A 22,308-nucleotide genomic window follows, 5' to 3' on the forward strand; every position below is an offset into this window, starting at 1 on the left:
TGTGTTGCTGAAATTTTGTCATATAAAAATTAGATTTTTTTTACTGATCGATAAATTGAATTTTTTATCATTGTCCAATCAGGCACATATAGCAAACAGAATCATAATATCCAAAGGAAAAAGTTCCAAGAACAATGTCCGTTGAGCACCTGTACTCCTGAGCTTTTCTTAGATAAAAACGTAGTGCTTTCTATATGTGTTCTATTTTAGATTCCAAGAAAAGTCAAGCGGCGCACTTGGTTCTGGCCAATTGATCAACAATTCAGACTTGCGAATCAACCCATGATGAATCAATTATTCTAGTTGCCACTAGCGTTCAAAGTTCATCTATTCATCATAGAGAACACCTCTTGTCATTTTTATCGTGACTTAACCATCAGCTAATCCTCTTCTAAAAAAATAAGGTAATGTAACTTTTTTGCCAATTGATAATACTAGTAAAAACAATACTTAAAGAATCAAACAATAGAATCGAGTTGTTTTTAGAATTTTTGTTTTCTTCTTTAAAATAATGCTCAATAAGTAATTTTCTGATTCAAGGGAGATTAAATTTTGAGGGACTTATTTGTTAAAAGTAACATTGTATAAGAAACTAATAATTCTAAATTAAAACTATTACTAGCTGTGACTATCAATGTAAAAGGAAAATAAATCTAGAATATTGGAGCTGAGTTGGAAGGTTACTGGTTAGCCTTATACTTAACTGACCTGTCCCAAATTAACTTTATAAATAGCTATGAGCTGATCACATAACTTTCAAAGCCCCCAAGTCCATATTAATTTCATCAAACACTTGATGGCGACCGTTGAAGAGAAAGGCTTAGAAGACGATCACACACAAGATGGGACTGTGGATCTCAAAGGTAGACCAGTTTTAAGATCAAATACTGGGAGATGGAGAGCTTGTTCCTTCATTGTAGGTATGTAATAATGTTCATAACTTATATCGTCTTTATATATTCTAAAGCTTCACGTAGCTAGCTACGAGAAAAACTTGCATATCTCCATTGTATACACATGTGCTGAGTTTATTTCGCTCCAACCTTCTGTCACTTGACAAGAGAGAGAGAGAGAGAGACTCAATAAGTGTGTATGATCACAAGTACTGGAGTACATGTAATTTTTTCTCCCGATCTGACAACAAAATGATCCTCCATTTCAATGTTTGACCAATCAATATGTGCATGCATGGGTGATTTTTTAGGGTATGAAGTGTTTGAGAGGATGGCATACTATGGAATTGCATCAAACTTGGTGATTTATTTGACAACGAAGCTGCATGAAGGCACAGTTACCTCTGCAAACAATGTTACCAACTGGGTTGGCACTGTTTGGATGACACCGCTTTTGGGAGCCTATATAGCAGATGCTTATCTTGGTCGATATTGGACTTTTGTTATTGCTTCAGCCATATATCTTGTGGTACAAAATTAACTCAATCTACAAACATATTATCTCATTTTTCGTGATAGAACTTGCATATGAACCAAATGGTAATTGTTGAACAAATCACACTGTTATTTGATCATGTTTGCTCAACTGTGATCACACATTGGTGAGGTGCAAGCAAACTTTTGTTCTTTCTGAAAAGTGGGGAAGGAGATTCAAACACAATATATCGTTTGCATGAGTAAATTATTAACTACTTCAGTCACAAACTCCTAGGAGCAAACTTAAATTAGTCGTTCATGAGTCCGAAGTTTGATTAAACTTTACACGATTTGTGTTTTGCTTCATCCCAAGGTTATATCAGTTGAGTTTCATTAGCTGATGATTTCTATAATATGCTTCTTTATGATATATGAACATCTCAAATTCTGTTCCTTTCTATAAACTTTTTTTGGTTTTGTAACTGACTTTTTAGCCAAAATGATATTTGAAATTGGCGTAACTTCTTACTTTGGTCCCTAAAATTTAAACTCGATAGAACTGGTCCCTGAGTTTGTTCATCATCAATCATTTTGATCCTTCTATGAAAAATCTTCATTAAATAAGGAAAAAATGGCAGAATACCCTTAATTTTTTGTCAAGTCATTTTGGTCCATTCCTTATTAAGCCGAGGGTATTTTTATTATTTTGATTCTTATTTAGTAGAGATTTTTCGTGGAATAACCAAAATGATTAACGGTGTACAAACTAAAGAATCAATTATATCGATTTCAAATCTTAAAGACTAAAGTGAAGAGTTATGTTCATCTCATAGACCATTTTAATTAAAAAATAATTGTAATTTTACTTGTAATTTTTTAACAAGAACACTTTTGGCCGTTAGGATAAACATTCACATTAATTGACAACTATTTTGCCATGTTTTTCAAGAAAATGTGTTTGTCAGAGTATATTTTGGGAATAATTGGTCGTGTGATCACACATCTCAAGGCTTCACATGCCCCACCTTGCCTGCATGTCTAACTTTTTCCTATCTAGTTGTCAATTGCTATAAGATAGAACTATTCACACTCATTTACCTTTCGTGTACGTTTGTTAATTTTTGTCACTGATCTTCTTCAATTAATTTGATTCGACGATCGAAATTGAAAAAAATGTGAAAAGTAAAAATAAATATGATAACATTATAAAGAGGTTAGTTGGGCAATGAAATTTCCTATTTTAGAAAGTTCTGAGATTATAATAATTTTACATTTAAGAAAATTCATAATTTCATAACCATTCCTAAGAGAGAGGAAACTAAAAGTTTTCGCTTTTCAGTCTATTCTCAAATTAAGATTTTTTAGTCAAAATGGTTCTTGAGATTTACATAACTCCTTATTTTGATCCCTGAGATTTGAAATCAATAGAAGTAGTCCCTGAGTTTATCCATCATCAATCATTTTGGTCATTCCATGAAAAATCTCCACTAAATAAGGTTAAAATGATAAAAATATCCTCAATTTTTGTCAAATCATTTGGCCCATTGTTTATTAAATTGAGGGTATTTTTATCATTTTGATCCTTATTTAATATAATTTTTATTGAAGGACCAAAACGATTGATAGTAGACAAATTCAGGAACCACTTTTATTGATTTCAAATCTTAGGGACCAAAGTGATGAGTTGTGCAAATCTTAGGGACCATTTTGGCTAAAAAGCCTCAAATTAATCACACACTTTCGCATATGCAAGTTTAAACGCATGACATTGCATAATTAGCTTGGTATACTATCATTATGACGTCTCAGTTGTTGATAAGTTTCACCGCTTCTTTAGCTTTTTCATGTCAAATCAACGATAACCAACTAATTGTTAGTCTACTGATTCTTCTCTCATGAAAATTGAAAGAGATTTCAATTTTAAATCATCTTCTTCGTAGATACGAGATTGTATCATGATAACTATTTCTTTAACAATAAATGCATTTCCTCATTATTGTAACATAATACCAAATTTGGGTCATAATCTCCTTTTTGTTACCAATTAGGGTATGTCCCTGTTAACCCTAGCAGTATCACTACCTGATCTAAGGCCACCCTCATGTGCCCAAGGAATCAAATATGAAGATTGTGACAAAAGAGCCTCACCATTCCAAGTGGCCATATTCTATGGTGCACTTTACATAATTGCCATTGGAACTGGTGGGACCAAACCCAACATCTCCACCATGGGAGCAGATCAGTTTGATGAGTTTGCGCCCCAAGAGAGGATCCAAAAGCTCTCATTTTTTAACTGGTGGATGTTCAGCATCTTCTTTGGAACCCTTTTCTCAAACACATTCTTGATTTACATACAAGACAAAGTTGGATGGGCTCTGGGATATGGTCTCCCGACACTTGGCCTTGCAATCTCTGTTGTGGTGTTTTTGTTAGGGACTAAGTTTTACAGGCACAAATTGCCTTCTGGGAGTCCATTTAGTAGGATAGCTCATGTGTTTGTGGCAAGCATAAGGAAGTGGAGGGTGGCAATCCCAGATGACCAAAAGGAGCTTCATGAGTTGAGGTTGGAAGAGTACACAAAGGCTCGGAAATTCAGAATTGACAACTCCACTTCCTTGAGGTAAAAACTCAATGATGCATTTTTGTTATTCCAGTTGTGATTAACGAATTCCTACTATGCGCATGTCATATGGGAACTGTTTATTTTCTTAATAACCATTTAAAGATCGTATAGTCCTTTATATGTATAACATAAATGGATCGAGTCGTGAAGAAGATCTTAATTAGCGATATAATCAATAATGTAGTTAGTAAAAATGGTAAAAATAGTTTCATTTTCTGGCAAAAAGCCTTAATGATCACCCCTAGCATTGCGTTAAGTGCAGATTTCTTGACAAAGCGGCCGTAAAGAGCGGACCAACCTCGCCGTGGATGCTATGTCCAGTGACACAAGTGGAAGAAACCAAGCAAATGGTCAAAATGATCCCAATTCTAGTAGCAACAATTGTACCAAGCATGATGTTAGCTCAAGGAGGAACATTATTTGTCAAACAAGGCACAACCCTAGACAGAAACATAGGGCCTCATTTCGAGATCCCTCCGGCGTGTCTCTCAGCATTCATAACAATCTTCATGCTGATAAGCCTCGTGGTGTATGATCGCTTCTTCGTTCCATGGATCCAGCGCTACACGAAGAACCCTAGAGGGATCACATTGCTTCAAAGACTAGGCATTGGCCTTGTGTTGCACGTTTTGATCATGATCACAGCTTGGTTAGCTGAAAGAAAGAGACTGAGTGTCGTAAGAGAACATAAACTATTTGGGCCAAGGGACACACTTCCCCTAACAATTTTCGTTCTCCTCCCTCAGTTTGCTTTGCTGGGAATTGCTGATTCCTTCGTCGAAACAGCTAAGATAGAGCTGTTCTATGACCAAGCACCAGAAGGAATGAAAAGCCTTGGGACTGCATACTTCACTACCAGCTTGGGAATTGGGAGTTTTGTCAGTAGTTTTCTTCTTTCGACAGTTTCGAAGATCACCAAGAAACATGGTCGGGGTTGGATTCTGAATAACCTAAACATCTCTCATTTCGATTACTACTACTTGTTCTTGGCTGCACTGAGCACTCTCAACTTGCTCTTCTTTCTGCTCGTTGCAAAGTACTTTGTTTATAACGCAGACCCAACAGAATCAAAAGGCAACTTTGCCATGGAAACTTCGCCGAGCAAACCTTCGGCTCAAGCTTCTACCGAAGCCTCAAATGCTTCACTCATAAGCTGATGACAAGCTTCATATCCAAGCTATCATTCTCTCATGTAATATAAATTTGAAGAAAACTTTCACAAGCTAAACAGGCTATTGTTGGGCAGATAACGCAACGCTATTCAATTGCTAGAAGTAAATAATTCAAAATAATACTTGATATGAACAAAAAAAACTTCTCAGGAACTTAGAAATTTTTAAGTCTGCAGGAGAATACACATCTTTAAAGGCATCTGAATCACTTACGTAGAGATATCGGAGAAAATGCCGTAGAGATTGCATAAACCTAGCTACAAACTAAAATCTACATGCAGGACGTCAACATCTTATCAAACAGATCCCTATCCAAGCACAATACTACTAGTACAATCTATCACAGACTATTGCACTGAATGTTTTGTCAACAGACAAAAGGCTGTAACTCGCATCTTGCAATTGATTCCAAGAGCCATGTGTGACCGATGATTTGTGATCCAATTTTTGCAGCTATATCCTGGGCCTCATTTGACCGTTGCCAAAGGATTGAAACTTCTTCCCCCAACTTGCAACCTTCTGGTGGGTCGAGGTTGTATACAACTAGTGTCCTTGAAGCTGTATGTTCAAGACAACTTCGTTCCATCACTTCTTCTGAGCTGTTGAAAACAGTGCCTCCAGCTACAATGATCAAATCTTGAAGATCTTCCTTTCTATCCAGTACAAAATCACCAGCAAAATAGAAACTCAAACCATTAAAGAGTTTTGGATACTGCAAAGGAAATAATCCAATAACTAAGATCAGTTAGTTACCAAAGATTTGCATAATTGAATAGAAAACTAAAAGGAAAGGTGCTCGAAGTTGACCATATAGCATAAGCATGGTAATGGAGAAGCACGCAATGACATTATTTAAGTTCAATTCATACAATCTGACTTTGTGCCCTCGAGTGTTCTTATTTCCTTTTTCTGATATGAACATTAAATTTTAAATGCATAAACTGCCAACCGAGGACTGGATGAAATGGTTGTCTTATATTTATGACATGGTATCGTTTACAAGCAAATAGATTATTGGGCAGACATTGTAGTTGAACAGATTATCAATGAATGTGCTCAAGATGATTAAAGTTAATGCATTTTCACAAAGTATTCATCAGAGGAACTTACATTGTTTGTTGCCCGAAGCCTGCCAGTTTTTGGGCCATCACAGCATCCATAGTTATCAAGACTAACTTCATACGGTTCTTCATTCACATGATCTGTGGCTTCCATGCATGCTTTCACCCCTACACCCATCAATAAACAGAAAAAGAGGGACAGACAGGTTAGGTGATAAAACACAATTATAAAACACCTCGGTAAAAAAGTGCACATTTTTTTAAACACAGGTCGTAATTTAGTCAATAGTCATTCATAGAAAATGTAATGAAAGCAACAAGGCAGAATATCTGGGCATAGCTTACAGTCAATTTTCAGAATCCATCTTCCAGCCAAAATGGCCATGCAAGTTTTGAATGTCCTGACATATGCACCATCCCCATCCACGGCTGCAATCAAATGTGTAACATTTGGTCTCCAGGTACTTGGACACAGTTGCGCCAGTCTTCTTGGCAAACTTGTTTAAAAGAAGCTGCACTCCAGAGAAAATATATAAGTTTCTGATACAGCAAGTTTATACAGTAGAACATGTTCTGTACACCACAAAAACAAAAAAAAAAAAAAAAAAAAGTTGGCATGACAAATTGATTCTACTGGGAGACCTCGAGGCCCTTAGTTCTCCAGTCCATCTCAACAATGTTCTTGTAAATGTTATCCATTTGGAGATAAGCCTTTACAGACTGCAAACAGCATAATGTTATTAAAACTAAATCACAGATTACCATTTTCCACAATTCTTGTTTTCATGCAGATTATATAGAGAAAATGAAAACAAAATGATAATTGGACCACAACCAGGTCAATGAAAGCCAAGAAAAGAAGGGATCAATGTTGTTGGAGTGATGTTTTCTAAGATTATCTAAAGACAACTTTCCAAGTCTTCATGACAACATGGAACCAAGTGACTAATAAGGAGAAATTCTTTTCAAACTAACCTTTTCTTCAGAAGACAAACCGGATGGGCATATGATCCATTGATTCATTTCATTTGGAGCTTCCAAACTGTTGGACGGGGGACAGATTCTGTGTGCAGAATGAGAGAAAATCAGACATCAAATTAAACATTGAAAGAAAGAAGTAATATCCAACGGCAATATTACTAAGAAAAGAAAAATACTTTCCAAGCCTTTTCTTTGTACAGACTAACAGTAGTAAATAAAACATCTTGAAGAGCCAAGAGTTAAAAATAGGGACCAAAATACAGGAATTCTACTTGCTTCAACAAGAGAATGAAGTCTTACTTGGGCTTCCCATAATTTGACTTCTCACCAGGAAATTTAGTTGAACGATGAGCTGGACATAGCAGCAGAAAGTTTTCCTATATAATGTTCAAAAGGACAACAGTTAACCATTATTTAAGGCTTAACAGACATTGGCCACCAAAACAACTTACTATTAAATAATCTAAAAGGCTATAACAATAAAAGGACACGAGAAACAAGTTGATTACAAATATATGCTACTACATGTAAAAGAAGATAATAAATACCTTGTCCCAACGACATTTAGAAATTTCAGTTGCACAGGTAACATGATAGCTTCTTCGGCAGGACTTTACAAAGCATCCCAAAGCTGCTCCCTTTAGCCCACATTTGGTGCATTTTAGTTTTGCACCCCTTGAGACTTCTGCCTTCAATCCCTTAACATTTTCACCTTCGAAATACACTTGCGGTGCCCTGAATTTCAAAATCCATAGTATGTTTATCTAGTAGGCTAGTAGCACATAAGGTAATTAACAACAAATAGATCAAAGTAAAATAGCAATCATGTTATTGAATAGGTAAAAGTGAACTGACAATAATGTTCTTACAGTTATAGAAATCAGACAAAGATTCCAAAAACAGAAAGTAACTAAGAAAATTATTATTGCTAACATAGTAACTTAATGCCATTGAGCAGAAACACTAAAGTCAAAAGGCTCAGTAGAGAGGATTTTGTGTTTTTTTTTTTTATATATAATTTGTTTCATTTTATATGCACAGGAAACATAACATACATTATATGCCCGTCTTTGAAAATACAAAATATTTTCTGTATAGTTGAAAAGTACACAGAAAATCAAGAGTATCTTTCGGAAAGAGAAAACATCCATATATGGACTAGACAACGCTAACTACACTAGACCAAAATTATCATCATTACTGCTTGAACATACCAATCAATGCATATTCTGTGAACATGTATGACATTTGAAGCATTTGCCTCATCTCCCTCTACCAGTCTCTCTTTAGAATAATGCAACATTGGCCCTGTACCCTGAAATATTTCATCAATTCAACTGAGTTATATGTTACCAACTTACCATGTACTGCAAAAAGACACAAAGATTAACATAACTAACCTCCGAGATCGTAGAAGACTGACAAAATACACAAATTGTTCTCTTTGTGAATGATTCATTAGGTGGTGTACTGAACTTTTGTTCAAGCTCAGAATAAGTCTCTAAAACTGGCTCATACTTTATTTTCTTTCTTAAATGACCATCAATTTCAGTTGCACAACTATCATGTCTTTTCTGCCCTACTCTACCATCATCAATTTTGCTGATCGATCTCCTGACCAAAGAATTTTCTGAAATCTGAAGAAAGCATTACATAAAAATATATATAATTAATCTAATCATAAGACAGTAAAATTTATGGCATTAGTAAATTAAGAAACCATTAAATCCTTACTTGCTCACAGCGCCGACCACAGCTATCATTATCTGAACATTTGGCATCACCAAATGAAGGAGGACTGTTGGGCAATGACTGTGCTGCGTGATTCATGTCTCTTTCTACAGTCATGCACTCGTCAAGTCCACCAGCTCTTATTTGAGAACTTGGTAGTTGTGAATTGGGGTTTCCCACTCCGCTTCTAGCAAAATCTAATACCTTGCCATTAGCATCTATTGGCATGCTACACTTATCTACTTTGTCATTGTTGCCAACTCCATCAGCTACAGAACGATTCAAACTACAAGCAGCGCAAACTCGTTCATGAGCACTTGATGAATAGATGGATTGCCCACTGTTTGAATTACCTCCTTGGTCATTGTCAAATGGTTCTATAGTCATTTTCCCAGCAAAACTGATATTAGGCAAAACAGGGTTTTGCTCCAGAATGGTTCTAACATCTGCATTGATCAAAACCAACACACAAAGCTAAAACATTATTGTCTGCATAGAGTTTAGACACCATAGTAACTTCCAAATAAGGGTATTTACACATTAAGCTTGTACCGGAAGAAACAGGCTGGAACAAATTGGCACAGAAAGACGCATCCAAGCTTTTGTAGATCGCTACTATGTTTTCCATGAATGGCACAGGCCTGAGATCTACCAGCCCACAAAACCAATGCATCAGAAATAAAATTAATTGGCTTTAATTACTTGTTTCCACAATAAACTGTTTTGGGAATTCATCAAATAATGTCCTAGCAAGAACATCCATAAAAAACAATTATTTCAGCCATAAATAATATAATTTCTTCAACTAAAAAAGAAATACCTCGGTCCGCAACCTGAGCTTTACAAACCGGGCAACTCGAACTGGGTATGCAGCAACTGCAAGCAATTCAAAAACCCAGTACAGAAAAAACCCTAAAGTAAGAATCTTGAGACAGAAATTGATCAATTATTAGGAGAAAAAATAAGAGAGAGAGAGAGAGAGAAGACGCACTTGCAGAAAATGTGATCGCATGGAAGCAACGTCGGTCGATTAAGCAAATTCAAGCTGAACCCACCAATAAAAACACAAAAAATGCAAAACCCATTTCAGGCAAAGCCTGTTTGCTTCAAATAAATCAAAATAAAATTCGAATTCGAAAACTTGAAATCTTGAAAAAAGAAATGGAATTTAGGGGAGCGAATCGAACCAGAGGGGGCACTTGAGCTCGAGACCCAGTTTCTGGAAATGGAGAACCCACGGGTTCATCATCGACCTGGTACTGCTACTGTCGCTGCATTTTCGGTTAGGGATTGCATCCACCATTGAAACGGAGCTTCGGAAACTCTGAGAGAGTTGCAGGGAGAACTAAAAAGTGAGTTCTTCGGGAGGAGCTTGGAGTATTTAGATGTCTTTGCAGATGGTGTGTTGGAGCCGCGGAGGACACGTGTATAGTGGTGATTTGTCTGCGGAAGAGGAAATGGGCGGGGTGATGGATTTGAGTCGAACGGTAACGTTTCAAACTCGCGCGCTTTTCCGGATTTGGTTTTTAGAGACTCCCGCCTAAGCGGTTGGAGCTTGCCGATATTTTGACTTTTCCTATTTTTGGTCAGATATCGCCGATATGTCTACATCTCGCGAGTAATTTCATTTCTCAGCTTGGCTTTTATTGCATGCGGTGGGACGCTTCGCTGACATGTAATGGTCATGACTTATTTCTTTTCATTTGAAACTTCAGTAGTCTTAGATTTGAATTTTGTAAATGATAAATTCGACATCAAATTAGGTTGCTTATTGTGTGGCTTAGCCGAACTCTCCCCTTTAGTTAAAAATATCGAAAAAAAATATATTTAATAAAACGTCATAGTTAAAAATAATTATTTGTTTATATAAATATTTATTTAATTTAAAGGTTGCCATAGTCATTTATATGAATTCAATCAATAGACAGTTCATCGCAATGATAATTGTCAGTTTATTTGATACATATGGATTCCTAAAATTTGAATTTTCTACCAATTTAATGCATCCAACCATTTACAATTCTGTTAATTAACAAAAAATTCAAACTTTAGATATAAAGGTGATACATAAGAAAAAAAATGTAGTAAAGTGTGCTTTTCGAGATACTTGATAGTAGTAAAACAGACATTACCCTAATACTAATAAGGACAATAAACTCTTATGATTATAACATTTGTACAGTAGAATCATTGTCACGACATCATTAAAAAGAAAATGACTTCTTACATGTAAAGAGTAAAGTATTATTCTATTAGAAATTTATTTTTCAAAACGCTTTTTCTTAATACATTAATATTTACACTAGAGGTGGAAGAATAAAATAGTATCCAATTTTATCATCTACGATATTTGAACATAAAACTTTTTACTTACAAGCTATTTTATTCTATGAAATTTGTGTCTTTAAAATGTAAAGATTGTGATTAATATTTATTGTTAATTCCTTGAATATAAACACACAAATTTCATCTGATCCTAAAGCAAATTAGGTTGAACATTGTCACAATTTGTTGATGCAATACATAAATAAATAAAAAAGCTTCTGTCATTTGTTTTATTTTCTTATAGCCTGTTCATCACATTGACTGTCATTCCCTTCCTCCGCCGGAACGTTCTTTCTCCACGGCCTCATAGATGTCCGTCGCAGCCAACTGTGCAGATGGTTCATTAGTTTCTTCAATGATCTGTAATGTATCAACTACATTGTCAGACGCTTTTTCGAAGACCGTAGTTTGAGGACATGGTTCTTTAATCAATGGTGTTGTTTCTGCACTAGAGGCAGCTTCAGCTTTGTCCATGGCTACCACACAATCCTCTGAAGGAATTAAAGCATCATCCTCGAAAGACTCAGTTACGCGCTGTGATTCAACAGTGCATGGTTCAGCAAACGATTGTGTTTCAGAATTAATGGCAACTTCCGGTTGCACAGAAGCATCCAAAGAACTTGTAACATCTTCCCGAAAAGATTCAGATGCATTTTCGGACTTCTCCATACATCCAGGATCATATGTGGCTACCTTGTCCTCCTCCGGCTCTGCATAATCTTCTAAAGAGCTTATAACATTTTCCGCAAAAGACTCAGCCGGATTCTTGGATTGGTCCGCAGATGGTTCTGTATCCAATGGTTCTGATTCAGCGTTAAGGGCACCTTCCGAACCATATGTGGCTACTACATTCTCATTTGAAGAACAAGCATCATCCTGAACAGAGTCGGTAGAAATCTTGAACTTCTCCATGCATGGTTCTTCTGCATTCAATGGTTCCGATTCTGCATTGGAGACGCCTTCTGAATCATCTGTGACTACTGCATCCTTCTCTGAAGAACTACGATCATCCTGGAAAGATTCAGCGGCGAACTTGCATGGTTCCTCCTCCCCTGATTCTAGTTCAGAAAGAGGCTCTTGGTCCATACGTGACTCTGAATTCTCAATCTCCAGTAGCTTTTGGATTGCTTCGGCAGCAGACTCTATAGCCCATACATCCTCGCTGACATCTCTACGCGAAAGGAGTCATGAAACTGTTTTAAGAAATCAACCAAAATGCATTCTTTTCTAGAATGGCTGCAGACTGCACACTAAATGATGATTTTTGCAGTTAGCACATGTGAAAAAGATGACCACAAGCAATACCTTTTTGGATCTAGTCCAGCTGAAAGCAAGGCTGATTTCATGAGATTTATGAGAAACAAAGGGTTGTTGGAGAAGTATCCTCCATACGCTGAGATTTCCACCAGAAATTGCACGTCCAAAACAAACTGCTCCATGAAATATAAACAAAGGGAAATAAATTGAATGAACAAGGATGATGATAAAATGGACTAGTACACGTGGTTGATAGCACTTCTCGAAGCATAAGGGAAAGCAAAGCAAAATGGAACAAGAGACCTGCTTTGAGTTGAAAGGATGCTCTTCCATCATATTCTCGCTATCGGTATCCCAGATCTCTTTGTTGTCTGGAATCCAAGCAAATGCGGTCCTCTATGAGCTCCCTTAGTAGCTCCATTAACCAATCAATTTCAAAGACATTGTCTTCGGACAGCTTTTCCAGTTTCCGAAGTTCTAAAAACAGTACCTGATAATGAGACATCAGAATCGAAGGCGTATAAGCATCGTATAATCTAGTTCACAAACAAGAAGTTTTGTACCAATAGGAGTTAGTAACTCTGGGGGAAATCAAAAGAAAATTGCTGAAACAGTGAATGAATAGTGACACCACTCTTCAAGTTATTTAAATGAAAACAAAATCAGCACAATTATCTGATTCGCAAAGTCACCTGAAAGGCAAGAGAGGGCATCACTCCCTGGAACACACAAGACTCACCCTGGTCGTCAATGCAATTTTCGGGAGTAAGGTTGTCACTCTTTCTTAGGGACATAATTTTACATATAAATTGCTCACAATAAAGATCTCTGAGACGACCAGAAGCCTCCTGAATCAATGAGATACAACTGTCAAGTTCCTTCGCTGGATAACCATTTGGAAGGGTTTTCATTAACTCAGAGTTGATGTCACTGACACCCTTGAAGATACTTCTAACCATGTTGGTGAAGAGTTGCTCGAGCGATGACAGATTGGCTAGTACTGAAACCTGTTGCTGCACTGACTCGGCCAAGAATATTCTTGGATTACTTTTTTCTGTAACGGTCACCTTGCAGTTGATGGCTATCTCAAGGATGTCTACATACTTTTTGAAGAGATTCATAAGTCCGCTAACGATTGATCCTTCAATTTGAAGGGAAACTAATGGGGCGACATCTAAAGTGATAGACTGGAAGGGAAAGAAAAAGTTGAGTGAGAAAAACATCATACAAGAAAGCTAAACTTTGCTGGGATTTTGTCGAAAATCAATTCAAAGAAAAAATGATACCTGCAGCAGCGTTACAAACTTCCTGCCGCTGTTTGTGAGCAAGCAATATTCTGGTTGTTGGCCAACAACCATGGAAGAGCACCCTTCATTCATGATTCCAGATACAAGATATCTTCCCAAAACCCAAGCATCAGTTGCTGTAAAGATATCGACGACTTTCTTAAAATGGTCTAGGTGTTTACGCAGAACCTCTTCGATACAAGGGCGAATGTACTTGATCAAGTACGGCCGCAACACTAATCTCTGATTTTCCAACAAAGAGCAAAAAGACATTGCAAACTGCACAGCTTCTACTGCTGTGGACAATCCACCACTTATTTCTGATATGGATTTCACATACTTGTCGAAACAAGCACCAAACAATTTTGTTTCTCTACGAGCCCACTGGATAAGTTCTGATGCATAAGAAGACGTCTCCCCATATAACATCACAAAACTTCTTGCTGCTTGAGAAATCATAGAGAACACAAACTTTGAAAGCTCCCTGATATAAACCCTATTCAAAAACGATTTCGAAGCCTGCAAATTGAGTGTCCCAGACGCAATGCGCGAACGGTAATACTTGATCAACAATTGTGTTGCGAGATGGCTGTCACCCAGTCTGCAGAGCCCCACCAGCGCTTTCTGAAGTTCCGGCGCAGCTGTTCTTGGATTTTCAGCCACCACTGTCAACTGCATTGTAACCAAAGCCTTCCTCTCGGAAATTTCAGTACTAAACAACCTCAGCTCATCCACCGGGCGACCTTCCTCAAACTGCAACCTCTGGAAATTCTCGTCCTCCAATTCGAGGATGGTCAATGCTTCATCGATTCTGTTTTCAGACAAGAGAGTGTCCAAGGTTGCTAAAACATCATTTGCATGATCCCCCAAGTTGGTGATGGTAACTGGTTCTGAAAATTCCGAATATTCGGGTTCTTCAATTACCAAGTCTATAGTCTCCTTTGATAAAAGCTTCAAATATATGCCATCTGCAAGTTCACTTACAAGCCTCTTTTGGGTCACTACATGGTTCTTCAGTTGCTTCAACTCATTTTCCACAAGCCCTACTTCTTCAAATATTCTACAAAAATGAAAAATAAAACACATTCCCACTTATTTTTGCTGACAAATATTCACCTCAATTCACTATTGGAATTGACTTCAAACTTAAGAAAAACTGCATATAAGTAACAATAAAAAGGAGAATTTTCAATAGAATTGTCACACCGCCACCTAGTGCTACCAATCCACAGGTTATGATATGAGTACATTGCCGTCAATTGATGAAAGTTGAACGATTGGTGAAAGTTGTAAGTTTGGTGAAAGTTGAACGATTAGTGAAAGTTGAAAGTTTGGTGAAAGTTGAAGGCTTGTTTTGTATGTATTTTATATGTGTTTCGCGTGTGTGTCGTGTTTCACTTGTGTTCTGTGTGTGCTTCATCTCTATCATGTGTTTTGTATGTCCTTCACATGTGTACGTGCTTTGCATGTGTTTTGTATGTGGTTCACATGTGTTATGTGTGTCTTTTGTGTTTTATGTATTTTGTGTTTGTACATCTCTATCATGATTTTCATATTCTTCCATAGTGTTTCATGTATCGATTTAGTGATTTTTCAATATTTATCGGAATTTAAATATTTTTAGATTAAAATGTTCAGAAAATTAATTTACGATAGTCTACATAATTTTTTTTTAAAGTTAATTTAAGAAAAAAAATTAGCTTAAGTTCATTCTTTAATAATCCCGGACTAAAATTTTAGACCAAAAGGGTTAAAGCAGAAAAGCTATTTCTGGGCTAAAAGCTAAATTTTCCGGGCTAAAAAATTTGGCTTTTAGCCCAAAGGTTGGAGATGGTCTTATAAATTTATATCACATAGATTGATAACATTGTGTGACGATGTAACCTTTATACTCAAAACTTTCTCTAAAATACATAATTTATACTCTGCTGAATAATTAGAAAACATGTATACCTAGACTTTTTTAAGAGTGACTGTCGTACTGTCACGTACTATTTCCAATTCATTAACTTATAACACATGAATTGGTAACACGTGACTGCCAAACTCAAAAATTTCTCCACAAAAGTTTATACCTAACGAAGGCCGAATAATTCGAAAAGATGTGTTTGTGAAATTCTTCGCCGGATGCAGCCTTTAGCTCCAGGAGTTCTGAACACAGATGCTTAATTCCCTATAATCAACAGCATATTATATTAAATGAACCTTTTTCCTCACATTTTCTCGGAAACCAAACAGAAAGTAATCAACTAAATCAATTAAACGAACAGAAAGAACTGACCTTTCCAGTCATGGATTGAAGGTCGGACTCGTCGTCGTCTCCGTCGCTGGACACGGAGGACAAGTCAGAGGCGGTGTCGGACTGCGTGGAGTTCTCCATCTCCGACAGGTCCCGGAATCGGAATCTGGAAGAAGTGGAAGAAGATTCCATTGAAACTGGCTTCCCATCACCCAAACGGCCCCGTATTCTCCAATGGAGGATATAAAGGAAGCAGCAGCCATTGGAAGCTGCTCAAAAATCCAGCCTTTGCCCTTGGACTCTCTCTTGTCGTTTCCTACTTCTGTTGGCGCGCGCGCTTTGGTTTCTTCGTTCATATGCTGAAACGACTTCGTTTCGTACTTTTCAGTTCCATTGCCAGCCTTCTGCTTGTGTAGCAAGCATTTTGTTTATGGGAATGTTTAGGTGACGATTTACATACTGTCACATGACGTTCTTTACTAATTATGTACAAACATGTTAGGTTTTTTTTTTCTTTTTCTAAAAGAATGACAAATTATGGTAAATTATAATTATCTATCTTTTTTGGTCTGGAAAGAGTATAGAGAATTTCATCTTGCTCGTGGCTAAGGTCAAACAATCTCAATAGCTTGAAACATCGAACTCAGAACCTTACACATTTTTTTGTTGGTTGGAAAACCGCAATCTGTGTTCTTACCACTGAATCACTTGCTGTAATTCTTTTCAGACTGGTGCGAGACATCACTGAGAGTATGTGACAATGAATCCGTAGCCATACAAGTTGTTCGCAAAGGCCGACGTCGTTTGGGAAGTCAAATAGAAAGGGACTTGGGGCCAATAGCCAAAGAGTCTTTCCAACTTTTTCCAAAAAAAAAATAAAGAGTCTTTCCAACTCCCAACTACCCAAATCCAACGGGGCCATAAGACTACAGGGAGTTGCAATTCCCTCTTTCCAAACGGGTCAAGCAGCAATGCGATCACCGTCGTACAACCACCACGTCACGGCGTTTCTCCTCCTCCTTCTTCCTCATCTCTTCAATGGCGTCGGAGGGGACTGGACCGGCGACTACTCCAAACTCTCCGGCATCATAATCCCTGGCTTGGCCTCCACGCAGCTCCGCGCGTGGTCGATCCTCGACTGCCCTTACTCTCCTCTCGATTTCAACCCTCTCGATTTGGTCTGGCTCGACAGCACCAGAGTCCGTCTCTCTCTCTCTCTCTCTCTCTCTGCTTTCAATTATCCGAAAAGCTCCGATTTTTCAAATTTCTGATGATTTTGTGCGTTGCAGATGCTCTCCGCCGTGAACTGCTGGCTGAAATGCATGCTTCTTGACCCTTACAACCAAACGGATCACCCGGAATGCAAGTCCCGGCCCGATAGTGGCCTTTCGGCGATCACGGAGCTCGATCCTGGCTACATAACGGGTAACATTTGCATTTCTCTGAACTTCATGTGTTTCTGAATCATATTTTCAAGTTTTTGCCTTTCTTTTCGTAATTGAAACAGGTCCTCTTTCTTCGGTGTGGAAAGAATGGCTGAAATGGTGTGTTGAATTCGGAATCGAGGCGAATGCAATTATTGCTGTGCCGTATGACTGGAGGCTGTCACCATCTAAACTCGAGGAACGAGACCTTTACTTTCACAAGCTAAAGTTTGTATTTTTATCTGCTTTTCATGCTGTTGTTGCTAATTATTTTCTGTTATTCACGAATTCATTGTTTCGTTACTACCATGTTGATACAATAACTAGAAGTGTTAGTGTCAAATGATGTTCATATGCTAACATGTTAATTATGCTTGGACTTTCCATCATGTGAAAAAAAAATGCAGATTAACATTTGAAACGGCGCTGAAACTTCGAGGAGGGCCCTCGTTAGTGTTTGCCCATTCACTAGGGAATCATGTCTTTCGCTACTTTTTGGAGTGGTTGAAGCTGGAAATTGCACCAAAACATTATATCCAATGGCTGGATCAGCACATTCATGCCTATTTTGCCGTTGGTACAGTTGGATTACATCAAAATCTGTTTACCTTGAAAGTTTTGTTGCTTAGAATCGTGTGTGGTATTTATCTAGTTTGTTTTGTTGACTTGGTTCAAGGAGCTCCACTTCTTGGTACAGTCGAGGCAGTCAAAGGAACACTTTCTGGATTAACATTTGGCCTTCCAATTTCTGAGGTGATAGTTTGTTTATTGTTCTTTTCCGTACTCCTCCAAGATGCAATTGTAGCTTTTGTTTTACGTTTTGTTTAAGTATTTGTTAATGGCTTATGAAAAAATAGAACAAACCAATCGTTTTGTCTTTTAAGTCATTACACTTCAGATACGTAAATACTGGTAGAATTCCTAAATTTATATTGTCTTGATCATGCTCTGTAAACTCAAGAAAATAAATGCATACGACAATCAGTTAAAACTTAAAATCACTTTCATGCCTAAATATCTTGTCTTGAAATAGTGGATATTCATGATAATCTTTTAGATGTAAATTCATGTTGTAACATGGTTCATATTATATGTGTTTCCATTATCAGGGGACATCTCGGTTGATGGTCAATTCTTTTGCTTCCACGTTATGGATGTTGCCATTTTCAAAGTATTGTAGGGCAGATAATACATGCTGGAAACATTTCTCTGTGGATGTCAAGGACAAGAGTAGTCATCATAATTATCATCTGTGATGAGAGGGAATTTCACTTTAACTTCTCTGGGTGGCCAACAAATATTATTAATATTGAAATTCCCTCAATTCCTGGTAAAATTTCGATCATGATGCACTTTTTTGGTTGCGATGTTGTTTTTCATAGGTTCTCTTTGCATCTTATATTGACAGGATTTGGAGCGTATCCATCAGTTACAGAAGTAGCTGAGGGCAACTTGTCTAGCATAGAATGTGGACTTCCTACCCAATTGTCTTTCTCTGGTTGTGAAATATCGGATGGGACCTTTTTCAAAGCAATAGAGGATTATGATCCGGACATGAAGAGGGTTTTGCATCAATTAAAAAAGTGAGTATTTTGATATGAATCATAATGAAGTATCATTTCGCTCACTTGTTTTTCTGCATTGGTGCCTTTATGTGACAACTTTTCTTGTCCATGCTGCTAGGCCGAAACTTAGTCCTTTACAACTTCTAGTAGTGGCATGAACTTCAAGCTTTCTTCAATAGTTGTTATACTTTCATCGATTAGTTAGGTTAGTGTTCCATTACCTAGGGTAAGCAACACCATTAAATGCCAGTGGCAAAGGATCCTTTTTCCCATACAACGTGTCGTTCTTTTTCATTGTATATTTATTACCGGTGGACATTAGATTAAGCTATCTTGACTGTTGTTCCCAGGTTTTATATGGATAAATGATCTTAAACAGAAAGGTTCTGTGCTATGCATGTGGTCACTTGACATTCTGCTTCTAATTTTTTTTTTTTAAATAAATAAATATGTTTTGACCTTTTTCAAGCTATATGATGTTGATGTCTGTCTCAGCTTTTCAACTGGATTGTTTATTTCAGGTTATATCATGATGATCCAGTTTTAAATCCGCTTTCACCATGGGACAGGCCACCTCTAAAAAATATATTTTGTATCTACGGAACAGACTTGAAAACTGAGGTACATGGTAGCGAATGATATATTTCTTTTTATCATAACTGAAGCAACTTCACATGATTGGTGTTCTTGTTTGTTTGTTTTTTGCGGGTTTTCTACCAGAGTAGTGAATTTGGAAATATAATTTTTGTCTGCTTTCTTTCATAGTATTTTCCATGCTTGAAATAATTATATTTTATTATTACCAAGTCATATTTGCTTATAAGATGCACTTGCTGCTATTCTTCAGATTCACTTGTCAATAAGTTTTAGCAACAAATAAAAGCTGCTAGATTCTATTCATCCTAAGATATGTTTTTCTTATGACTAGGGATTTTTTGGTGCTGGTGAATGATAGTTTTGGTGTCTTGGCATGGAACAGGTTGGTTACTATTTTGCACCAAGTGGCAAGCCCTACCCTGATAATTGGATCATTACCGATGTGATTTATGAGCTTGAAGGTTCCTTGTTCTCAAGGTAAGTTTCCTCCTTACTTTCCGTACTACACAAGTATACCTGGTGCATGTATGTCACTTGAATACATTTACTGCAAATGCATTATCAAATGTGATATGTACTTAACTGGTAGGTCTCTTTCTCCTTCTGTATGGGTCTATGGGGTAAAACATCGCTAGGTGTTGACTTTATCGTGTAAGCAAAGCAGATAGATATCAACATATTATCATTTCTGTATATATCAATTACCTAATTGTTGTACAAATGACGTTTTGAAAATTGGCATATGTTCAGAGTGTTACAGTCCATTTTGGAAACTCTACAGTTGATAATTCCATTATATTCTTGTAGGTCAGGAAATCTTGTTGATGGAAATGCAGGAGCTTCAAGCGGGGATGAGACTGTGAGTTAAAAATTATTTCATGCAAGCATGGTTCAAGTTCGATTCTCCTGCTTCATTAACACATTATTTAACAGGTCCCATACCATTCTCTTTCTTATTGCAAGAATTGGCTTGGACCAAAAGTCAACATAACTAGGGCGCCTCAGGTATTTGTGTCTCCTTTGAGTACATAGTGTATGAGTTTGTCTGAAGTGACTCATTTCATTTGTTTAATAAACGAAAATGAGAATCTTCATCAGTATGTTTGATGTGCTTCTTCACCGGCAAAAGTGCCCTTGATGTGAGTTTTGATTATTCGTGTTCTCAATGTTGTAGTCGGAGCATGATGGTTCTGATGTGCAAGTGGAGTTGAACATGGAACATCATCATGAAGAAGATATACTGCCCAACATGACAAGGTTGCCAAGGGTCAAGTACATAACTTTCTATGAAGATTCTGAAAGTATACCAGGAAAAAGGACGGCAGTCTGGGAGATAGACAAAGGTTTCCATTTTCCACTCTCTTGTAGTTATCCTATAATTATTTGTTGCACATAAATAAGAGATCTTGTTTAATTTACCATCTTTGGTAACACCATCTTAATGTAGCGAATCATAGGAACATTGTTAGATCCCCAGTTGTAATGAGAGAGTTGTGGCTTGAAATGTGGCACGATATCCATCCCGATGCGAAATCAAAATTTGTTACTAAAGGTGAATTTTTCTTCTCTTCTTCGTCTTCTATCTCCTCCTCCTTTTGGCCGACATGACATATAAATTCTGCAAACAGCCAAGCGTGGACCTCTGAGGGATGAGGACTGTTATTGGGATTATGGAAAAGCTCGATGTGCATGGGCAGAACACTGCGAATATAGGTTTGTTGTTCTAAAAATAATGTCTTTCCCAAAAGTTTTAAGTTTTCCTTTTCACCCCTTAATTTTCAAGCTTGATGATGCAGATACCTATTCGGAGATGTTCATTTAGGACAGAGCTGTAGGTTGAAGAATTCTTCAGCGGATCTTCTTTTGCATTATTTGTAGATTAGACGGTCTCTCTTTCTTCATTATCTTCTTACTAAAATTTTAGTTCCACCAGTTCTGCATAAATCGGAATATACAACAATATCATCGTTATCCTACTGTTAGAATGAATTGTCTACTATGATCCATGCTGTTCTGGTGATATTTCGGGTTTGTCTCTTCAGGTACTAGCACGGAACCATTCAGGTCCCTTGCAGATATTTTTGAGAACTGGAGGCACATACCATTAACGGTTGAGCAATTCCCTTTTGTATCAAGCAAAAAGTCGAGACTGCATCCCAGATCTTCAAAATGCTTGATGATTTTGTTGGTAGAAACCTTACTCGACGCCTCAGCTTTGTCTGCAGTCGATTTTTGCAGCTGGAGGACAGCACTGCTGTATCTGATTTGCTTGCCGCTCAGCCCTCCCAAACAGTGTCGCACTGTAGTGTACCTTGTTTACTTGATTAGTATAGCTCTTAAAGGAACTACTGAACGACGCAAAGATAAAGATGTATCGAACTAGAGTCTGTTGATATTCGAGATCCAACTGAAATAGGCATTAAACTGTCACATTTACAGAATACGATGTTTTTCTTGTAGATTTTGTATGTACGAGTCGAAAATGTTCTTGAGGAGTGACGATTGATTGTAGATTAACGAACTTGTTACGAATAAATCATCTTATGTATCTTTGAATCCATATAAGTGAGAAATCCTTGTTGAACATCTGCTGAGTTGAGAACAACTCAAGTGAAGAAAACAGATTCTCAAATGCCGTTTTTCGTTTAACTTCGACACTATTTCCGACGACACTTTC

At 37.3% G+C, this 22,308-nt stretch overlaps 4 protein-coding genes across 4 annotated transcripts; 2 read left to right on the plus strand and 2 right to left on the minus strand.

Annotated features, from left to right (window-relative positions):
• The first annotated feature begins 796 nt into the window (after positions 1 to 796).
• Positions 797 to 5,150, plus strand: LOC103928788 (protein NRT1/ PTR FAMILY 5.2-like). Its single transcript, XM_009337877.2, has 4 exons — positions 797 to 920; positions 1,205 to 1,422; positions 3,419 to 3,990; positions 4,256 to 5,150. The coding sequence occupies exons 1-4, from the start codon at positions 797 to 799 to the stop codon at positions 5,148 to 5,150; spliced, it is 1,809 nt and encodes a 602-aa protein (XP_009336152.2).
• A 144-nt stretch (positions 5,151 to 5,294) lies between these two features.
• Positions 5,295 to 10,363, minus strand: LOC103928739 (BRCA1-associated RING domain protein 1-like). The gene is given in 14 exon segments (XM_009337820.3): positions 5,295 to 5,877; positions 6,276 to 6,394; positions 6,572 to 6,689; positions 6,691 to 6,738; positions 7,202 to 7,289; positions 7,508 to 7,584; positions 7,756 to 7,942; positions 8,422 to 8,522; positions 8,608 to 8,844; positions 8,942 to 9,384; positions 9,491 to 9,586; positions 9,759 to 9,814; positions 9,930 to 9,983; positions 10,126 to 10,363. Coding segments are annotated over 14 exon segments (2,085 nt in total). The 5' UTR covers positions 10,242 to 10,363; the 3' UTR covers positions 5,295 to 5,532.
• A 993-nt stretch (positions 10,364 to 11,356) lies between these two features.
• On the minus strand, positions 11,357 to 16,610 carry LOC103928789 (exocyst complex component EXO84B-like). The gene is given in 8 exon segments (XM_048563945.1): positions 11,357 to 12,434; positions 12,569 to 12,693; positions 12,824 to 12,913; positions 12,915 to 13,010; positions 13,213 to 13,707; positions 13,807 to 14,866; positions 15,882 to 15,979; positions 16,088 to 16,610. Coding segments are annotated over 8 exon segments (3,021 nt in total). The 5' UTR covers positions 16,238 to 16,610; the 3' UTR covers positions 11,357 to 11,527.
• Positions 16,611 to 16,935: 325 nt separating this feature from the next.
• Positions 16,936 to 22,179, plus strand: LOC103928757 (phospholipid--sterol O-acyltransferase). The gene is given in 16 exon segments (XM_048568059.1): positions 16,936 to 17,244; positions 17,335 to 17,470; positions 17,553 to 17,697; positions 17,877 to 18,046; positions 18,146 to 18,222; positions 18,579 to 18,710; positions 18,712 to 19,052; positions 19,556 to 19,655; positions 20,014 to 20,108; positions 20,439 to 20,490; positions 20,565 to 20,636; positions 20,806 to 20,974; positions 21,079 to 21,183; positions 21,260 to 21,344; positions 21,428 to 21,517; positions 21,674 to 22,179. Coding segments are annotated over 15 exon segments (1,989 nt in total). The 5' UTR covers positions 16,936 to 17,016; the 3' UTR covers positions 21,510 to 21,517; positions 21,674 to 22,179.
• Positions 22,180 to 22,308: the final 129 nt, after the last annotated feature.

The sequence above is a fragment of a genome, unplaced genomic scaffold (genome assembly GCF_019419815.1).
Source record: "Pyrus x bretschneideri cultivar Hongxiangsu unplaced genomic scaffold, Pyrus_bretschneideri_v1 Contig10, whole genome shotgun sequence".
NCBI lineage: Eukaryota > Viridiplantae > Streptophyta > Magnoliopsida > Rosales > Rosaceae > Pyrus > Pyrus x bretschneideri.